This window comes from Bombus huntii, unplaced genomic scaffold (genome assembly GCF_024542735.1).
Source record: "Bombus huntii isolate Logan2020A unplaced genomic scaffold, iyBomHunt1.1 ctg00000067.1, whole genome shotgun sequence".
In the NCBI taxonomy this organism is placed as follows: Eukaryota; Metazoa; Arthropoda; class Insecta; order Hymenoptera; family Apidae; genus Bombus; species Bombus huntii.
In genome coordinates this window covers 354,529-372,876 of record NW_026099326.1, presented here as the reverse complement: position 1 = coordinate 372,876, position 18,348 = coordinate 354,529, and the positions used below count along the sequence as shown (strand labels likewise).

Below are 18,348 nucleotides of genomic sequence, written 5' to 3'. Positions count from 1 at the left end.
ATATGCCTGCTCTTGAGTTTCCATGCTCGCCCGTGCCGGTTCTTGATTGACGATGAAAGTTTCCACGTCCTCTGCTCGTATTGCCTTTGTTCTCTCTTCCTCTGTTTCGACCACGTGTTGGCCCATGCCAATAGCCGTTACTGCTTCCCGCTTGGACGCCATTTTGACACTCTCTCGCAAAGTGTCCTAATCTTCCACATCTGAAGCATCCTTCCTTTTTTGCAGAAAAGGCGTTGGTTTGCCTTTCTCCTCGATTGGATTTATTTTTCTTCTCTGCTATTTCTATTTTATTTTTCACATACGCTACCGTTTGATTCTCTTCTTTCAATGCGTCTATTATGTCCGCTATGTAGCTGTATTCTTCGGGTAACGTATTCAGCATGTAATTCAGCTTTTCCCTCTCACTTACTTGTGCGCCCGCACTTTTTAATTCATTTATTAATTTTTCGAAATCGTTAAAGAATGATGCTGAATCAGTGTAGTTCTCCAGTCTTATGTTTTCCAATCTCCTTCTGCATACGATCTGCAGTGCCGTCGACTCTTTCAAGTACATTTCATCGAACCTTTTTATTATATCATACGCCGTTTTTCCTTCCCTAACATACTCCAATTGTCTGTTCGATATTGCACTATAAATTATATTTATCGCCTTCAAATCCTTTTTGTCCCAGTCTTCATCGTCTCTTTCGTTCTTCATTCTAGTTGTAACAACCTCGCATTCCTTATATTTGAGAAACATCGTGATTCTTTGCTTCCACATTCCATAATCCTCACCATCGAATATAGGTATCATGATTTCCGATCTCTCCATTTTAATTGATTCTTCTTTTTTTTTCTTTTCTTACTCAAGCGTTCCTACGTGCTCGAAGTATATTTTGTTCCTCTGAAAGTTTTTTTTTCTTTACTGAAAACTCACTCGCAAGATCGTAACCACGCACTAAATATCTTGCAAAACTAGTAACCACGCTCTGCTACCATGTTAAGGAAATTCGAGGATTTGGGAATACAAATAATTGACTATATTTCCCACGCAACAGTTATACATCTATATTACACTCTGAAGAACGTCTTGCACGCACGCTTGTCGCCAACCGACTATCCTAGATTCTTCTAACATCTGGCAACAGTCTTTTGTCTCCACTAAGACCTTGACGCCCTCTGGCCCTTACACACACACTCTCATGTACAGTGTAAATGTATCACTTCCCTAACACAATTATCCCGCGTTAGGTTCAATCAGGTTAGTCCCACGCGAAATTGATCCAACCATGCGAAAACGAGTGTATTCTGATTTCTATTGCAGATACTTCTGGATTGTCTATTTCTTTCCGCTTGTCATAGCAACTTTTTACGAATAACAAACATGTACAGCAGCTTGGCAATTTACATGAAAACGATCGTAATTGCGGTCTATATACCGCCAGCCCTTCTTCACATTCTTCAGTTAAAGATTGGTAAGTAGATACTGATTAATTATGCGATCGAAATCCTATATAAAAACTATACAAAGATATTTGCATCATTATTCTCGTTTCCCAATGAATCGCTGTTTTAATCAAGTTTTATATTGCATCAAATTTCTGTAGTTACACGAAAGTACTAAATTATAGAAAACTTGATATACACGGATTTAATTAATTGATAAATTAGTCAATATATAGGCATTATTATTTCACGTGAAATTTTACAACGTCAAAAACCTAACATTCCTGTACGAGCAGTATTAATCACAAATTGTGAGAATGCCTACTGATAAGGAAGAAAGATAATATAGAAAACGCAGACTTATGGAAAGAGAATCCCTGACATTAGACACGAATACGCGATTTCACGAAATATTTTATGGTATATATAAGATAGAGAATATATATAGAGTACATATAAGTATATATAGAGTAAGAATATATATAGAGCCAAACCAACCAATTACTTTAATTAATGCAAGCTGTACTCGAGATTCGCGCATCTTGTGTATACACACCGGGTCAGACAAAAGTTTTCATTCATCCCAGTAGAACTTTCGTAGTCCTTGAATGAGTGGACTGATTCTTCGTGCGAAAACAAATTGGAAGCGCAGAGGGATGTATTGTTTCAGCGTATATCGATTTTAAAGCACGGTTTTAAAGCACGGTATAATCAATTCTTTTACATAAAATTATATTGTATAGGCTATTGTTATTTAAACACTTTAAATTGGATGGTTTTTACATATGCTAAAAAAATGGAAAATGATGATGATGAATCAATGACACGTAGAAAATTATAATCTATTGTATTGCTGTTATCTAATGGTGTTGTAATTGACTGTATGGTGGATGTATCTAATGGTGTTGTAGTTGACTGTATGTTGTTCAATATTGCCATGAAACTCTTCTGATTCATTGTCACTTATACGAAGTATGGAAGTATACGAAATTGATAAAATTATTAATAATATTTACGAAGAGAAAGTAAACTGTTGGATATATGACAAAATAATTCTATTTTAAATAAGAGACTGGTCAGCGTGGTTATTTTGTTTACAAAATCAAACGAATTTAATGAATGTAATGGTAAGGAAGTAACTATAAATGGCTGTTAAACTATTTTTATGCTTGAAAAGTAATTCGCAAAGTAATGTAAAGCAGTACTACTGAGTTGTACATAACCTCTTTCAGAATTTGTTCTTAACCTCTTGCTTCATAACTTCCTTAATTATACTCTTCAAACTTGTTGACTACTTCGATGTTGTTACGAACAGAAACTGATAAAATATTAATCTTAAATATAGATTGAAATGAAAGCTTGTCACGTAAATATATATATATATGTACTACTTACTCAAACTATGGATCACATAACCTATAAAAAAAAAAAAAAAAAAAAAAAAAAAAAAATTATTGTACACTATAAAGCAAGAGGTTAAATCTTTAATCTGTTAAGAATTAAATTTTTTATTGTAACTGCGAAAATTATAAAAGTACCAAGCGAAGCAAGTACGGAATATATGCGGAATATGAATCGCTCAACGAACCAAAGAGCGGCTCAGTGACAAAATTAGTAAAGTAAAGACCACAAATATTACAACATTATATTCTACCACAAAATAATTCTCTATACAAAAAAGGTACACAACGAATCGATTTTTCACAACGATAAGAGTCAACAGAACCAATCAAGACCAGGCGAGACTCTCATAAGACAACGATATCAGAGGGATCAAATCAGCGACTTCAATCTATGTTACAGAGTATAGTTATCAAGAAAAATTGCTCTTTTCATGAAAAGTATGGTAATGATACTCTTATAACACATTGTATATCTGGCAGTCGGATGTGCCCGTGGCCATCGGAAATGTAAAGACGACGCTTTTAGAAAGTGATAGCGCCATCGCGTATTAAAAACGCGTTAGAAGAAGGACGGTTTCGCTATCCAAGGCGAATCGAAAAGTGTGCGTGTTGCGAGAATCAGAGTTGATCGAGACGTCGAAGCATAGAGTCGTTAGAATTGAGTTGCGAGTGTTGTCGAGTGTTAGAGTTGCTAGTGAGAGAGAGAGAGAGAGAGAGAGAGAGAGAGAGAGTTACCAAATAGTTGTCAAGTTATTTGTTGTAAATACGAGCGTTGCATTTAGTTTTCCTGTTAATCAAACATCGTTTCTCTGTCTAACTAATATCTGTATTTTCAATCCATTATTAATATATTCCGATATTACAAGTGGGGGCTCGTCCGGGATTGAATAAGACAGAGAAACGATACGATTTAACGGAGCTATTTCTGCGGGAGTAGAAAAGAATAGAATAAAATGGCAAACGTTGAAGACGAACGATTGTCGGGTGAAGAGGATTTGACGCTGGAGGAGCTGAGGAGTAAGCTCGCACAGATGAATCTGCCTATATCCGGTGCGAGATCAGTGCTGGTTGCCAGGTTGAACAGAGCGTGCAAACCTGGTCGATCTACTCCTAAGGATTCGAAGCGTGGCGAAGAACCAACAAACCAGCGAGATCTAAGAAGCAAGCAGAGAGCCGAACGCAGTCAAGAGGGAGAGGAAGACCTCGAGAAGCTGAGGACGAAAGAGCTGAGAGCGCGTCTCGTTAGCTTGGGGTTGAAGGTAACGGGAAGAAAATCCGAACTACGCGCGCGGCTACAGGCGGCCCTAGAAGGAGACGATGTATCGTCGGAAGAAGAGAGCTCCGACGAAAGTGAAGGCGAGGACGATAAACAAGGCGCGCGAGAATACAGGAGAGGCACGCGAGCGGTGTATCAGGACCGCGATGAGTAGCAGCAGAAGGTATGCGTCGGTTCGATGTTGAGTCTTAAAGACGTGGAAGACTCATTAGAGAAATTCAGCGGGGATGATCTGCTGAGGGTAAATCAGTGGGTGGAAGACTTCGAGGAAATGGCAGAAGTGTGGGGTTGGTCAGACGCCCACATGGTGGCCTATGCTAAGAAATTACTCGCAGGCTCCGCTCAGGCCTTCGTACGACAAAAACGATGCGCGAAGTCCTGGGCAAAGCTAAAAAAGGCGTTGAGGAATGAGTTTGAAAATGTAGTAAGCGACCAACAGATACATGGCGAGTTATCCCATAGAAAGAAGAAAGCAGATGAGAGTCTGCAACAATATATGTATCACATGTGCGGGATTGCAAAACAAGGAAGGGTTGATACGCAATCCTTGATAGACTACATTATTCAAGGCATTCCCGACGAGGTCGCGAACAAGACTGTGCTATACGGAGCCAGGAATATCGAGCAATTAAAAGAGCGTTTCAGGCGCTACGAAGCGATAAAAAGAGATATGGAGATGAGGACGAAATTTGAGGAGCCGAAGAGTAACAGGGTAAAGCCGGTGGCGAAGCTGTCCGAAACCGAGAGGAACAAGGAACCCGGTCGATCTGGAGATGCGAGGAAGACGCGATGCTACAATTGCTTCAAATGTAGGGAGTACGGACACATCGCATCAAGTTGCGACAATTTGGGTGAGCCCTCAAAAAAAGTTTACAGCGTGTTTCGGTCGTTACAAACAAGGCGTGGTAAGGATGTTAAGATGGAAAATTTCAAATTGAGCGCGTTGATAGACACCGGTAGTGAGCTGACTCTAATGCGAGCAGATCAGCATGTGAAAATCGGAGCGCCCAGATTAAGTCGGGAAATCGTTGGATTTGGCGGTGTCGGTTCCGGAAGGAATTTTACGCTCGGGAAATTTTCCACGAACATTATTATAGACAATGAGTCGTACTGTATAACCATACACGTAGTTCCAGACACAGTGATGCAACATTCGCTTATTATTGGCGCAGACTTTTTGGACACTGTTGAAATAAGTATAAAAGGGGGAGAATCTTTTATTAGTAGAATAAAGGACGAAAATCCCGATGAGTGTCCGGAAGTCCTCAAGATAGATGTAGAGACACAGGCGAGTGAGATAGATTTGTCACACGTTAAGGACATGCAACATAGGCTAAAAAGAGATTTGAAGAGAACCAAAGCATTGCTAAGAGACGCTCAAACGATGCTGGAGAGATCGAAAGGTGACTCGACGGGTAAAGCAGCTTTACGACAGCTGAAGAACCAGTTAGAAGATGCAGAATGCGCTAGAGCAGTTGCAGTTAAAGCGAAACAGGCACTGGAGCAAGAACCGAATGAGACGCAGGCTTCGTTGCAGGAAGTACTGCGGCAACGTTCCGAAGCAGAAGATCGTGTTAATGTAGCTAGTCGCGAACGAACTGAGCTACTGTCGCAATTGGAAGAAAATAAAGAAGAGTTAGCAGAAGTTTTGAAGAAGTATCGGGCAGCTGTGCAGCAAGTGTCGGAGGAACGGAGAATAGTGGCAAGACACGTGGTGATTGGTAAAGTGGACCAAGAGATGGTGTCCTCGTCGGATTCTTGCGGCCAGCAGGAGGACTTAGCGAACATCACGAGGAGGAAGAATCTGGCTAAGGATGTTGTTGATGATATTTGCGAATTTACTGAGAAGGATAGCGTTGCGGATGTGAGGGTTGTTTCAAGTTTTCGGATAGACTCGAAGAGAGTGAATGCAAGGCGAACGAAAAGACAAGGGAAGTCGCACGTGCGGAATCCCTCCAATAATATCGATATACAGAGGATGTGGATGACGAGGACGACGATGGGATTGTCGAGGACACGATGAACGTGAAGACCTTCGAAAAAGAAGAGATCATAGTCTCGGTAGATGGTAAGTTGTTAACGTCTTCCATGTACGAACCGAGCCTACGAAAATGTCACGATGCTGCCACGACGATCAAAGCCCCTGACAAGAGTGAAATGGGTAAACAAACAACGGAGAGGAAGATAGAGGAAGAGCGAAAGAGGAGCAGTAGCATCGAGGACGAACAGGCCGCGGTGTTCCAAGAGGAACGAGATCAGCTGCGTGCGGACGCAAAGAGACGGATTGAGGAGATCCAAATCCGAAACAAGCGGGCGTATAACAGGAGACGCAAGAAGGCGACAGCATACAGGACGGGAGATCTAGTGGCAATCGAGAGGATGCAGAGGGGTCCCGGGCTAAAGCTGCATCCGAAGTTTCTTGGACCGTATCGGGTGATAAAAGTCCTGCGAAATGACCGATGCATAGTGCAGCGAGAGGGGGAGCACGAAGGGCCACGTACAACTTCCACGGCAGCCGATCACATGAAATGGTGGAATGCTGACGATAGTGATGTAAGTGCGAGCGGCGATGATGAGCACATCTGAGGGCAGATGTGATTGTCAGGAAAGGCCGATTGTAATATCGTAGAATAGCTTTGATTGGAGATCGGCTGAAAATAGAAAAACCGTGTACGTCGTGTTTCTGTGGTTCGTTTACATTTAAGAGTGCCTACGTGACTAAAGGCACGTAGTTGGTAGTTCTTACATAGGTATGAGGGAAACAATAGACAACGTTAGAAGAAGGACAGTTTCGCTATCCAAAGCGAATCGAAAAGTGTGCGTGTTGCGAGAATCAGAGTTGATCGAGACGTCGAAGCATAGAGTCGTTAGAATTGAGTTGCGAGTGTTGTCGAGTGTTAGAGTTGCTAGTGAGAGAGAGAGAGAGAAAGAGAGAGAGAGAGTTACCAAATAGTTGTCAAGTTATTTGTTGTAAATACGAGCGTTGCATTTAGTTTTCCTGTTAATCAAACATCGTTTCTCTGTCTAACTAATATCTGTATTTTCAATCCATTATTAATAAATTATAATTAATCGAACAAAATTACACCTTTAATATATTCCGATATTACATTACCGTGATGTAATATTTATCATGCTTATTTTGTACGTAAAACGAATCGTTGGAATATTCCCGAAGCTAACGAAGCATTTCCCAAAAGTTAAACCGAAGAGATTAACGCGAATAGTTAAGTGAAATTTTTCCATTAACTTGCTGACCAACCGGCAAATAAAAAATCATAAAAATTGTTTCAATGTGTTGAGGTCACGCATAACTTCTTTTTTCATTGACGATTACCAAACAGGTAAAATTTCGAAATTGTACGAAGGCCACGTGACCAGATCGTATTGGAATTTGAAGTGCATGGAAAAAGACAACTCGAAGTACAAACCTTGAGCTGTACTACTCGAAGTACAAACGTGAACTAATGGATGCAGAAAAGCAATTAACGCCAAACATCCGAACAGCATCTTGGAGCCCGTCATTGTTCTGAAATAAAAGAAGTGACGAATTAAAAAGACGCAGGACTAATAATAATAAAGGAAACTTAGTTCGTATTATAAATTGAATTTACATCAGAAAAGAAGCACGATCAAGCGAAACAGATCGTAGAAATGACAAATATCATCGATATACGTTTCAGTGTAATTTCACTTTTGAAAATTATTTAGTTTAATACGATCGTATTCATCGCTCCGAAACTTTCATTGTGCTGCAATTTGTGCTGCGTCTTTTTAATTTCTCTATCTTTCTGTGTTTTCGGAAAAATTACTTGAAAGATTAAGAATTGCTTGCCTTATTTTATTTTCGATTAGTTAGGATTTGATTATTCCAGGTAAGGTTTATTATTTATAACAGGTTTTATCACTTGTTTATTATTTAGGAGTTTGTTATTTTAGGATTAGTACCTTTTAGGATTTCTTATCCTTCGAGTTTCTGTTTCAGATATCTAGGTCTATTTCAAGATGTTTTATTACATTAGGATTATTTATTCGATTAAGATAATTTAAGAGTTTCACAATGTACAAAGAAATAATCGCGTGAAATTTAGATTTATGCTTTAAACGTATTAAACACGCGGTAATTTCAATGTCTATAGCCTCGAACGTGTTCTGATTAGTTGTGTCATTGTCTGTGACATTGAAATCACAAAAATCCATTGCAAGTGTGCTGTCATGCAATGTGGATGTAATTGGGTTTTTTGGGGTTAGGTTGGGGTTAGGTTGTATCATCTGATTTGTACAGTACTGTTTTAACGCAAGGACAGGAAAGTTATTATATATTTCCCGTCCATTATTTGAATCGTTGTGAAGTGTAACGAATTATATTCGATTCGAGGAGATGTTAATGAATTAGCCATTTCATATGTAATTACATGGAAATAAAAATCATTGCAAAAATAATTGATCTAATGACAACGGAATTTCCAATATTTTTTTGTTTCGTCACCTCTTTTTCGTAATATATCTTTTATAGGTACGTGATTTATTAATCGTTCGAATGGAAATAATTATTCGTATAATATTCAAACGATTCTAGCCATAAAATAAATTAAAACGATACCTGTCAATGATATGCAATCTGCGTATGACGTCAACCTCGATCTATGCTTATACATGAAATTTTATCAATCAATGACTAGATATACAATAATCAAATATTATAAAATTTCCTGAAAACCTTTAGGTGTTAATATCTTTAATATTTGCAAGTTATTGTTTAGCGCTAATTAGTTAGAATGTAACAAGTGGTGTACCAGAATTGAGATAATTAAGCCACACGAACAATCTTATTTAGATCTTTTTAATTTTTTAATTCTCTTTTGCTCTAATACTTCGTAAAATTAATCTTCATTAGCTACTACACTTCATAGAATAACAAGAGATAATTTTTCTTATATAACGTTTCATTCATAAAATCTATCATTAAAGTATATCTTCATAAAAATATCATTCCATACTAACGGTATATTTGGTGTCATACGAGATAACAGTTACCAGTGATGACATATGTAACTTTATAAAGATATCTCGTTTTATTATATATTAAAAGAATGTACTCATTGCTGCTATATTTCAGATGAAAAAAAGGCGGCAACGATTTTACAGTAAAATCGTTCGTTTACAACTGATTCATTTACATTTCATGATAATACTGTGCATTCTGAATATGCTATGATTTGGTTTAAAATAATAAATAGTCCATTCTTGCATACTATTGTTCCAGCTTTACTTGTATTTTCGATATTGGTATAAATAGAAAGACAATTAATGTCGTTCGAGTCTATTTTCGGATCATTTATATTACGTTTAATCCATATAGTTATCATATGAGACATAGTATCGTAAAATTTGGAAGAATAAAACGTTCGTACAGGAAGTACATTTTATAAGAACTCCAACAAATCTGCGTGTGCACCTAAAATACAAACTGATAGTGATTGTTCATAAGTTTATATACATTATCTAATGTCAATCGAAGGTATCAATTCTTTTTCTCCATAAGAGTACTTTTTCATTTATATGTGTTCAAAAATACATGTGTTCAACCGTGAAGCATATGTCACCTACAACGAAAAAGAGTTTTCCTATACTTAATATTTCCTTTATATACCTATGAAAGTCTATTCTTCGCGTAGTATGAAATTATGAATAAATCTGGAATATTGTTCAATCTGAAAAGAAAAATAACTTATTGACATCATTCATTGATACGAGATTCAGAATGTTTGTTTTGTCTTGCAGAAAAAGAAGGCAGCCCTCCCTTTCTTTTAATGTGAAATAGAAAGCGAAAATTTGAAAACAGATTTTTTGGAAATTTACTTGCAAATATCGTTTTCAATATCGTGATTTTCTTCCCAATGGTACTGTACTTTCAAATTTTCCAGTATCCCTCTAAAAACAAAAAGTCGAACCTCGTTATTGTTAACGTAGGCATTACAAGGAAGAGAAGTATTAGAAAGCAGCTCCTTTTTATTATGGATTTCTTTATAATCATGTAAATAAGAAATTCCGGAAATTTTTTCCTCAAGAATTTAATTCTTGTGTTTTGATTGATAATTATTACACTGCATACTAACTTTTCGCATACTGTTCGCGTCTAACAGTTTCCTAATAATAACTACTTCAAAATTACATATGTTCTTGCACGAATTCAAAAGTACGTATGATACAATTACAATTGATTCTAAAATAATAATTATTTAAAGATATTAAGATACTAATTAAACGTTTCACTGTATTTCAAAATCTGGAACAACAAATTTTTATTTATAAAAAATGAAACTGTCTTTATATATTCTTTGTCATGATGCTATTTCTTATTACCGTGTCGACATTTTTTAAAATTCATTTTGTTATCTCTACGCAATAGGAAAATTCATATACTGCTTAATATTTTTTGCATATTATCCATCCACCGCATGATATCTTCTGAAAAATCAAAATATTAATGTTATATTATTACAATGCTTCTTAAATATCAATTTTTGACAAATTTGAAATCCAATATATTTTGCACAATTATTATTTATCAAAAAATTCCAAGTTAGTAACTTTCTTTTCAAATGGCAAATAACATATACTTTGACTTACCTGTAAGTTTTTGTTCCTAATCATCATTTCCTCTTATAGAACATCATTATTGTTCTTATAATTACTACCAGTGTCATAGATATTGTAGTGGCTACAACTGAATTAATAGAAAATGATAAATAACTGTGTATAACACTAACACATAATTGTGTATAACAATGACAGATAACTTTTACTTACATATCAGTCGATAAGGGATTACTGTGATATCCTGTTGATGTTTCTTAAGGCACTTGATTAGGTGCGATACGGTATCATTCCTTATGGTATACTGTAGATAAGTATTTTAGAAAATAACAAGAATAAATCTAAATTATTCAGAGGTTCCAGTTTCGGCTTAGACATAAATACAGGACCATTTGCAAAGAAGAAAGGGTGCGTTTCTACAGCCTCGTTATAGTAACCATGAATACCAATCTCTGAATTACTGGTTACTAAACATAAATATCCTATAAAATTTAATATATTTCTTTAATTTTTAATACATACATGAGTTAGTAGTTCTAAATTATGAATCATCCTACCTGTGATATTACACTTTTCCTTATAATATCATCACTCGAGTGAACAACATTAAGATCATGTAAACCATGTCATCCTATCTTACTGTGAAGATACTTAGTTATGTTATCTAACATTATAAAAATATCATCAAATTCAAGTCCTTTTATTCACATCACATGGCCACGACGATCTGGTTCTTCGTTATATAATGTTCTAAAATTTGTCGTATATATAGGATGTACAAACCGTGATATCAAGGTATCAGTTCTTCCTTCCCAAGGGACAGTTTCATTAAAATTCTGATAGAATTAAAAATTAATTATTAATATTCTAACAATCATATATGTTAAATACATTATAGTCAACGATATATACCTGAGCGAATGTAGGGGTGATTCCTTGATAATTATAAATGTCATCAGCCCACATCATTGTGCCACTTCTTTGTACTCCAGCCTCTAGATTAACAGCCTAAACAAACATACGAAATTTTATAGAAGCTGTACAAAATATAGTATATATGCGCAATATTGAAGCGTTCAAGGGGATATAAAGGTAATGTACATCACATACACGTGTACTCTCATGCAACAAAATACAATTAGATTTAATAGTATAAGCTCTTTTATTCATCATAATAGATTGGAAATTTAAGTGTCTTACGAGGGTGAGTAAAAAGTTACCCGCTCTGTCGGTGTAGAATTTATTTTAAGCAATTGTCAAAAAAGACATACATCATTTTTTGACATAATCACTCGATTTCTGTATACACTTTGTCCATTTGCCGAAGGACCTTTGTATTTTCTCATTAAAAAATGTTTTGGGCTGAGCTGCGAACCACGAATGCATCGTCGTCTTCACCTTTTCATCAGCTTTTTCGGCATCCATCTCGCACAAACTTTTTAAAATCCAAATCTGTCGTGCACTATTGCATAAGCAGAGCCGTGGCTGATTTGCAAATGATTTGCCACATTATCCAGTGTCACTCGTCTATTCCATAGAGCATAAGTTCATGAGCACGTTCAATGTTGTCATCGTGGATGTGGACGGGCGTCCAGCTGTTTTTTCATAACACTCGTGCGATCTTCTTTGAACTTTTGTGCCCATTCAAACACACTTCGTGACAAAACACTTTCTCCATAATGTGCATTAAATCTTTGATAAATATAGGCATCAAACATAACCTCCGACCACAAGAAACGAATCACAGCATCCTGCACTGTTTTCCTGCAAATCACCATTGCAAAGCGCCATTACTCGCGCAACGGCCACAAACGAATTGACGTAACACAAAGAAACCTGCGCAGCAGCACTGAACAGATATTGACGTCATACGAAGAGTGCAGATGGATCAATACGGTCGACAGAAGTTTTAACTATCTGGAGTGCGGATAAATTTTTACTGAGAGTCGTATAGGAATCTATAATCTGTAAGTACACCTTTGGCTGAATGGAAATTTCTCTTACATATAGTCAAAAATGCTGAAACTGTGTATTGAATTGGAAAGTGATAAAAAATAAGTGAAGTTTCGAGGTTGCATGTGATTGCATGAGTACACAGGACGTTTTTAGCGAATAAAAAATAATTTTGAAAGACACGAGACTTATCTTGTATTTTATGCACTCTCTGTGTCCGAATTTCCAGAAGCTCTCTATCTTATGAAGTGTTTTAGATTAGCCGGAAAATTTTGTACGTACGTACAAGAAGTATACGATCTAAGTGGAATATTCCATTATTCTCTTGATACAACAGAAACGAAATTTACAGAACTTCTCAGAAAGTTGGTTTATTATTACCAAATTAATAGAATTAATACACGTTTATCATCTTTACATACCTAAGTCGTGGAGGTTTATCGTGCGTAAAAAATTAGTGTCGTTTCAAAGTTACATTTCGTACATTTTAAGCCTATAATTTGTAACGTACAAAACAATGTAAATTTGAGCTGTTTCTTATCTCCACAATAAGAAAATCCAACTTTACGTTTTTTACACAATGATATTTATGGAACAGTAATATCATATTATTGCATCGCTTGGAGAATGAAGTCAAGGTACGATGTGACCCTAGTGTAAACGCTGGGATACCCAGCTGTGCCGCACTTATAAGCATAAGACACAATACCTATTAAATACGAGGTTAATTCATGTTGTATCAGCAGTGGTCCGCCGCGGTCAGCCTGAAAGGATCGTTAAATTTTTAATCAAAGATACTGAAATATATCGATCGAATTGTATTGAAATTATACTTATATACAGTAATAATCTTCTATTGATTTGTGTATTGAAATACTCCAATTTATAACGTACATGTTATATGTATTTTGAGCAAAACTAAGATTAGAAGGAAATTAGATTAAATACCATAACGAGGTGTGAGAAGTGGGCAAAACTATTAAATTGTGTTTATCTATTATTTTTAATGTTTAAGACGTCGATTTGATGTTAATTCGAATCGACGTGTCTTCAGATACCGTATAGTTTGTAGTAACTCTGTAACTTAATTACCGTACAAGAATCCTCTCCACCCTGAGCATGTTCGGCGCATATTATACCATCAGTGATATCAGGTGCATTGGGAAATTTGGAATAAGCTATTTTGCATTCGGCGTTCTTAATCACTGGCATTTGTACTTCCATTAATGCATTACGTCGTGGTCGTCCTACGAAGAAAATAAGAAAGATATTTAAGACTGGAACTATTTAATTTTATTATAAAATTGATATCACTTACTATATCTTAATGCTCCCCATCCAGCAACAAGGGGGTTATAGCCGACGAAGTTGCTCTTTCGTAGGGGCTCTTTCGTACAAATGGGATATACGTACCCTGAAAAATAAAAAAATAAATGAAAATGCAGGAAACGAATGACCAAAAGTATGAGAAAGAATTATACACGCTTTATGACACAATATATGTGTACAGTAAGAAATTTCAGGATATGATACTTCAGTAATACTCAATAGCATATATATATATATATATTTGAGGACTTACTCGAAAATGGCACCTCCTCCACCAATCTAAGAATGGCAATATTATGATTGTGTATGTTTTCTATTCCATCCATATGTGCACAATGTGCTGCGGTCAAAACATGCCTAGCCGATATCAGGGAACCTCCGCACTTCCATAGTGGTTTGTCTGGGTTTCGGGGATTACGAAAACCTAATGCAGCGATCCATGGCCAAGCGCCTAAAATGCAATAGTCATAGTTGTGAATATACATAATTTTTTCTCACATAACGGGTAACAACGATTATTACCTATTCGATATTCGATCATACAGCAGACGATAAGTACATACGTACAAATACTCTGAAATAGAGATTTGATAAAGACAGAAATTAAATTTTTATTCCAGTGGAATACAAATTATTAAATAATTCTATATAATTTCTATTTGAACTATACTGAACTATAAAGTTCAAACGTGTAATTTCTGCCCTAACAGTTTTTGATCTCTATCCATATTATTACTCCTATATCAATTTTTTATTTCAAGCAAAAAGATACTCTTCCTAACATGAAGTAAAAGAAAGAAATAATTCAAGTTAATAAGTAAAGTTACTACCGATAAAATCATAGCATTATTATTTAGTCTAATTGAAATGTACATTGATGTGCTGTTTAATGCCTTTAAAGTTCATTCTTTGCAGTAAATGGCTTATTATTAATCGGAAAGAAAGACATAAAACGTACCAAGTTCAGCTGGTTTACCATCGACCACCCTGGTATGAGAGACGTTGCTAAAACCACAGTATGGTGGTCGCAAAGCCTTATACTTATACACAGTTTTTATTAAAATTTCTCTCTTCTCTTTGTTTGGATCGTTCGGACAGCAAACGATCGTAACATTGCCCTGGTATCTGCACACTGATCGTCTATAAAAATCGGTGGCTGTACGGTACTGTATCTGCCATATTTCTTGCAGAGGTTTACATTTTCTGTAGTCAAGGCACCTGCCTTCTTGATTGTCCGGTGTGGTACATTCTGGATCAAACAATTTTAAAACATTTATACAGTTCAAAGATGCGTAAGAAAGCGACACCGATTACTCAACTTTCGAAGTAAAAGGCCGATCAAGTCCACCGGATTGCCCTACAGACACGTATTAATCCGTAAGAGTTAGTCATCATGTTGATAATAATTATCTAAAGAAACTTTTCACGTGAAAATATAAAATTTTAATTGATTAGATATTGTGTTAGCCATACTTAAGAAAGAAAATGAAAATGAATGAAATGAAAGAAAAGGACTACCTTCAACCTCATGTTTTAAATAAACACTTTGTCAGTTTTGCGGTAAATAAATTCTTAGGAATTCAGGACAGTTTTTAGTGTGAATCATTTTGTTTCGACCGTTCGCGGAGAGACGCGATCGCGAGATAGCACGTCAACGAGAGTTGTAAGTTCCCGTTACGATTAAATAATCGACGCCACGAACTGATCGATCCCCTTATTTCGATTATGATAATAAGGGTAGTTCAACGAAATTCCACAGAATTAACACAAATAAATTAATGTTTATTTCAACAACTTATTAACTAGAAAGATATAAATGGAACAAAAAAAATGTAACTGCGTTTTGGTTGATAAGTAATGCGCGACATACCACATGTGTTGACGGTTCGACATCTCGAAAAGTTCTGAACGCCTTTCGATTTTTTTCGTTTTTTCTGGAAGGCGACCCCCACTACGTTCGGATCACGCCACATTCTTTTACTGCGAGGTAAAATACGGGCCACGAGTCGACGTTTCTGGAAGTCGCCCTGCTTAATGAACCATGTTTGTTTGCCGGGCAGACGCGACGATCCGTCTGCGACATTATAGTGCCGCGATCGATAGTTAAGAATATGACCTATTGTAAGCCGCATGGCGTAACATTCTCCCCCCGTTGAGAGGGTACCGATCAAACTAGCGAGGTGTGGTTGAAGTTCCCATCTTATTTCGTCTCGGTGGCTAGTTGTTCGGGTTTCTCGAGATCGGGTTGAATTGGCAGTGGGACAAGCCTTTTGACGCCCCGATCCAAAATGCTCTTTGCCGTCTGAACTGTAGCTGTCCGGATGACACCATCGGCGCCTGGTTGAACCTTGATAACTCGGCCCAGAGGCCAATGCATGGAGGGAACGTTGTCCTCTCTGAGGATGACGATTGTGCCCTTTTGGATGCTGTGTCCACCCTTGCTCCATTTATTGCGGTTGGTTAGCTCGTTCAAATACTCCTTATGCCAGCGGTTCCAAAAATGTTGTTTAAGCTGTTGGATATGCTGCCATTTGGAGAGTCGGTTCGATGGAATGTCCCTGAAATCTCGATCACGTAAGCACATTAATGAATCGCCAATGAGGAAATGTCCGGGAGTGAGGGCTAGGAGATCATTTGGATCGGTGGAGATAGAAGTTAGAGGGCGGGAATTGAGGACTGCTTCTATTTCTATGATAAGAGTATTACGGTGTTAAGCTCATATGTTTCTGTTTCTCCACTCGCGCTGCGCCATAATATCCTTTGATATTTCCGATCCTCTGGTCGTACGAGGAATTGCCGATACAGGAATTTTCTCGATGTCGCCAGTGAGTACGTACTGATGAGCGCGGAATCTAATTAATATGCAAAATAAATTGTGAATTGATTCGAGAATATAGGATTTCCCCATTTTCATGATTATCGTGATTTTTGTATAAATATATTTTTTAAGATACTAATAATTAGGTACTTATAAATTAGTATTATCAATTATTTTGCATTTATAATTCCGCCTCTAGTATAAGTGTTAATTGAAAACTAACTTTATGTTTGAAAAAGTACTAGCAAAGTCGTTGAGTAACAAGCCACTGATGCTAACACAAATAGCATTGTCGTAATTAAATATTTCTAAATATTCATTTTTCATTTTGAACCTGTAGAAACAATTTATTATATATACTATTAGCTAAGTAATTGCATATTTAATTAAGTCGAAATATAAAACTTAGTTATTTTAATAATTTAAAAAATAAAAAACTGACAAACATTTCAATTTAATTTATGGTTGGAACAAAAGACAGTTATTTTTCATTAATTGAAATATTGCAATGCAGAGTACTTTCCAAAATACGCCGAGAGTATTCCTGATGGTGAAACGAGCGTTGCTTCATCGAACGCAGCTAAAGAAAACAACATCTATGTAGTTGGTGGTACGATGCCTGAAATAGGGGGCGATAAATTGTACAATACCTGTACTATTTGGGGTCCCGATGGAACTTTGATAGCAAAACACCGAAAGGTAAGTAATATATTCCTTTATGGCTTTGAATTTGAAAATATTGGGGCGAAGAAAGTGACTCTATCTAGGAATAATTTAGGAATATACATATGTACATACGTATACTATAACCAATTCTATAATTTACGGTTTATAAAATACGTTATGATACGGGAAACGCCCATTTTTGTTGTAATGTGTTTGTGTTGTATAAATTTTTCACATACTTAAAATATTATTATACTTATTTTTTCTCCTTTTTAAACATTATTAAATGATAGGATTTTTTAATAAAAGAAAGTGATAAAAACGCTGTCAGTTATTAAATAAAAAATAATTAAAGTTTAGGAGTTGGTAACTTTGATATTAAATTACAAAAGTTGCAGCAATAGAATTAGCGACTACATTTTTATGTTATTAGGTACATCTATTCGACATCGACATTCCTAATAAGATTACTTTTCGAGAGAGTGATTCACTCAGTCCTGGTAACTCCCTAACGACGTTCGATGTGAAGGGCTGCAAAATAGGTATTGGCATTTGCTATGATATTAGATTCGAGGAAATGGCACGCATTTATCGGAACAAAGGTACAGTAACTTAATCGATCAATACTTAACTAGCAAAAAATTAAATATCTTTCTTAAATATATTCTATATAAAATTAATATAATCTGTAACTCTGTATAAAAAGAAGCTTAATTTAAAAAACCAGTATATTTGCTGAAAATGAAACAAATAAAAGAATTAAAAGCACAATAAGAGGACTGTCCTCGCATATTCAGAAATGATGGAATGTGAACCGTGCAACTACGAAGTTAATTGGTATTCGGTGGCTTCATATTTCCTGCTTCTCTGGGTTAGGT

The 18,348-nt window shown here is 36.2% G+C and overlaps 1 protein-coding gene and 1 long non-coding RNA gene across 2 annotated transcripts; both read right to left on the bottom strand.

Moving 5' to 3' along the window:
- Positions 1 to 10,736: 10,736 nt before the first annotated feature.
- On the bottom strand, positions 10,737 to 12,134 carry LOC126876234 (uncharacterized). The gene is made up of 5 exons (XR_007694021.1): positions 11,925 to 12,134; positions 11,617 to 11,712; positions 11,262 to 11,540; positions 10,918 to 11,186; positions 10,737 to 10,834 (listed from the first exon to the last, which is right to left on the bottom strand). It is a non-coding gene; the product is annotated as an uncharacterized LOC126876234 (long non-coding RNA).
- Positions 12,135 to 12,611: 477 nt separating this feature from the next.
- On the bottom strand, positions 12,612 to 15,869 carry LOC126876204 (venom serine protease Bi-VSP-like). The gene is made up of 7 exons (XM_050639074.1): positions 15,857 to 15,869; positions 14,509 to 14,560; positions 14,240 to 14,437; positions 13,976 to 14,071; positions 13,750 to 13,904; positions 13,080 to 13,421; positions 12,612 to 12,669 (listed from the first exon to the last, which is right to left on the bottom strand). Exons 2-6 carry the CDS (start codon positions 14,525 to 14,527, stop codon positions 13,266 to 13,268), a joined length of 624 nt encoding a protein of 207 aa, XP_050495031.1. The 5' UTR covers positions 14,528 to 14,560; positions 15,857 to 15,869; the 3' UTR covers positions 12,612 to 12,669; positions 13,080 to 13,265.
- Between the last annotated feature and the right edge of the window lie 2,479 nt (positions 15,870 to 18,348).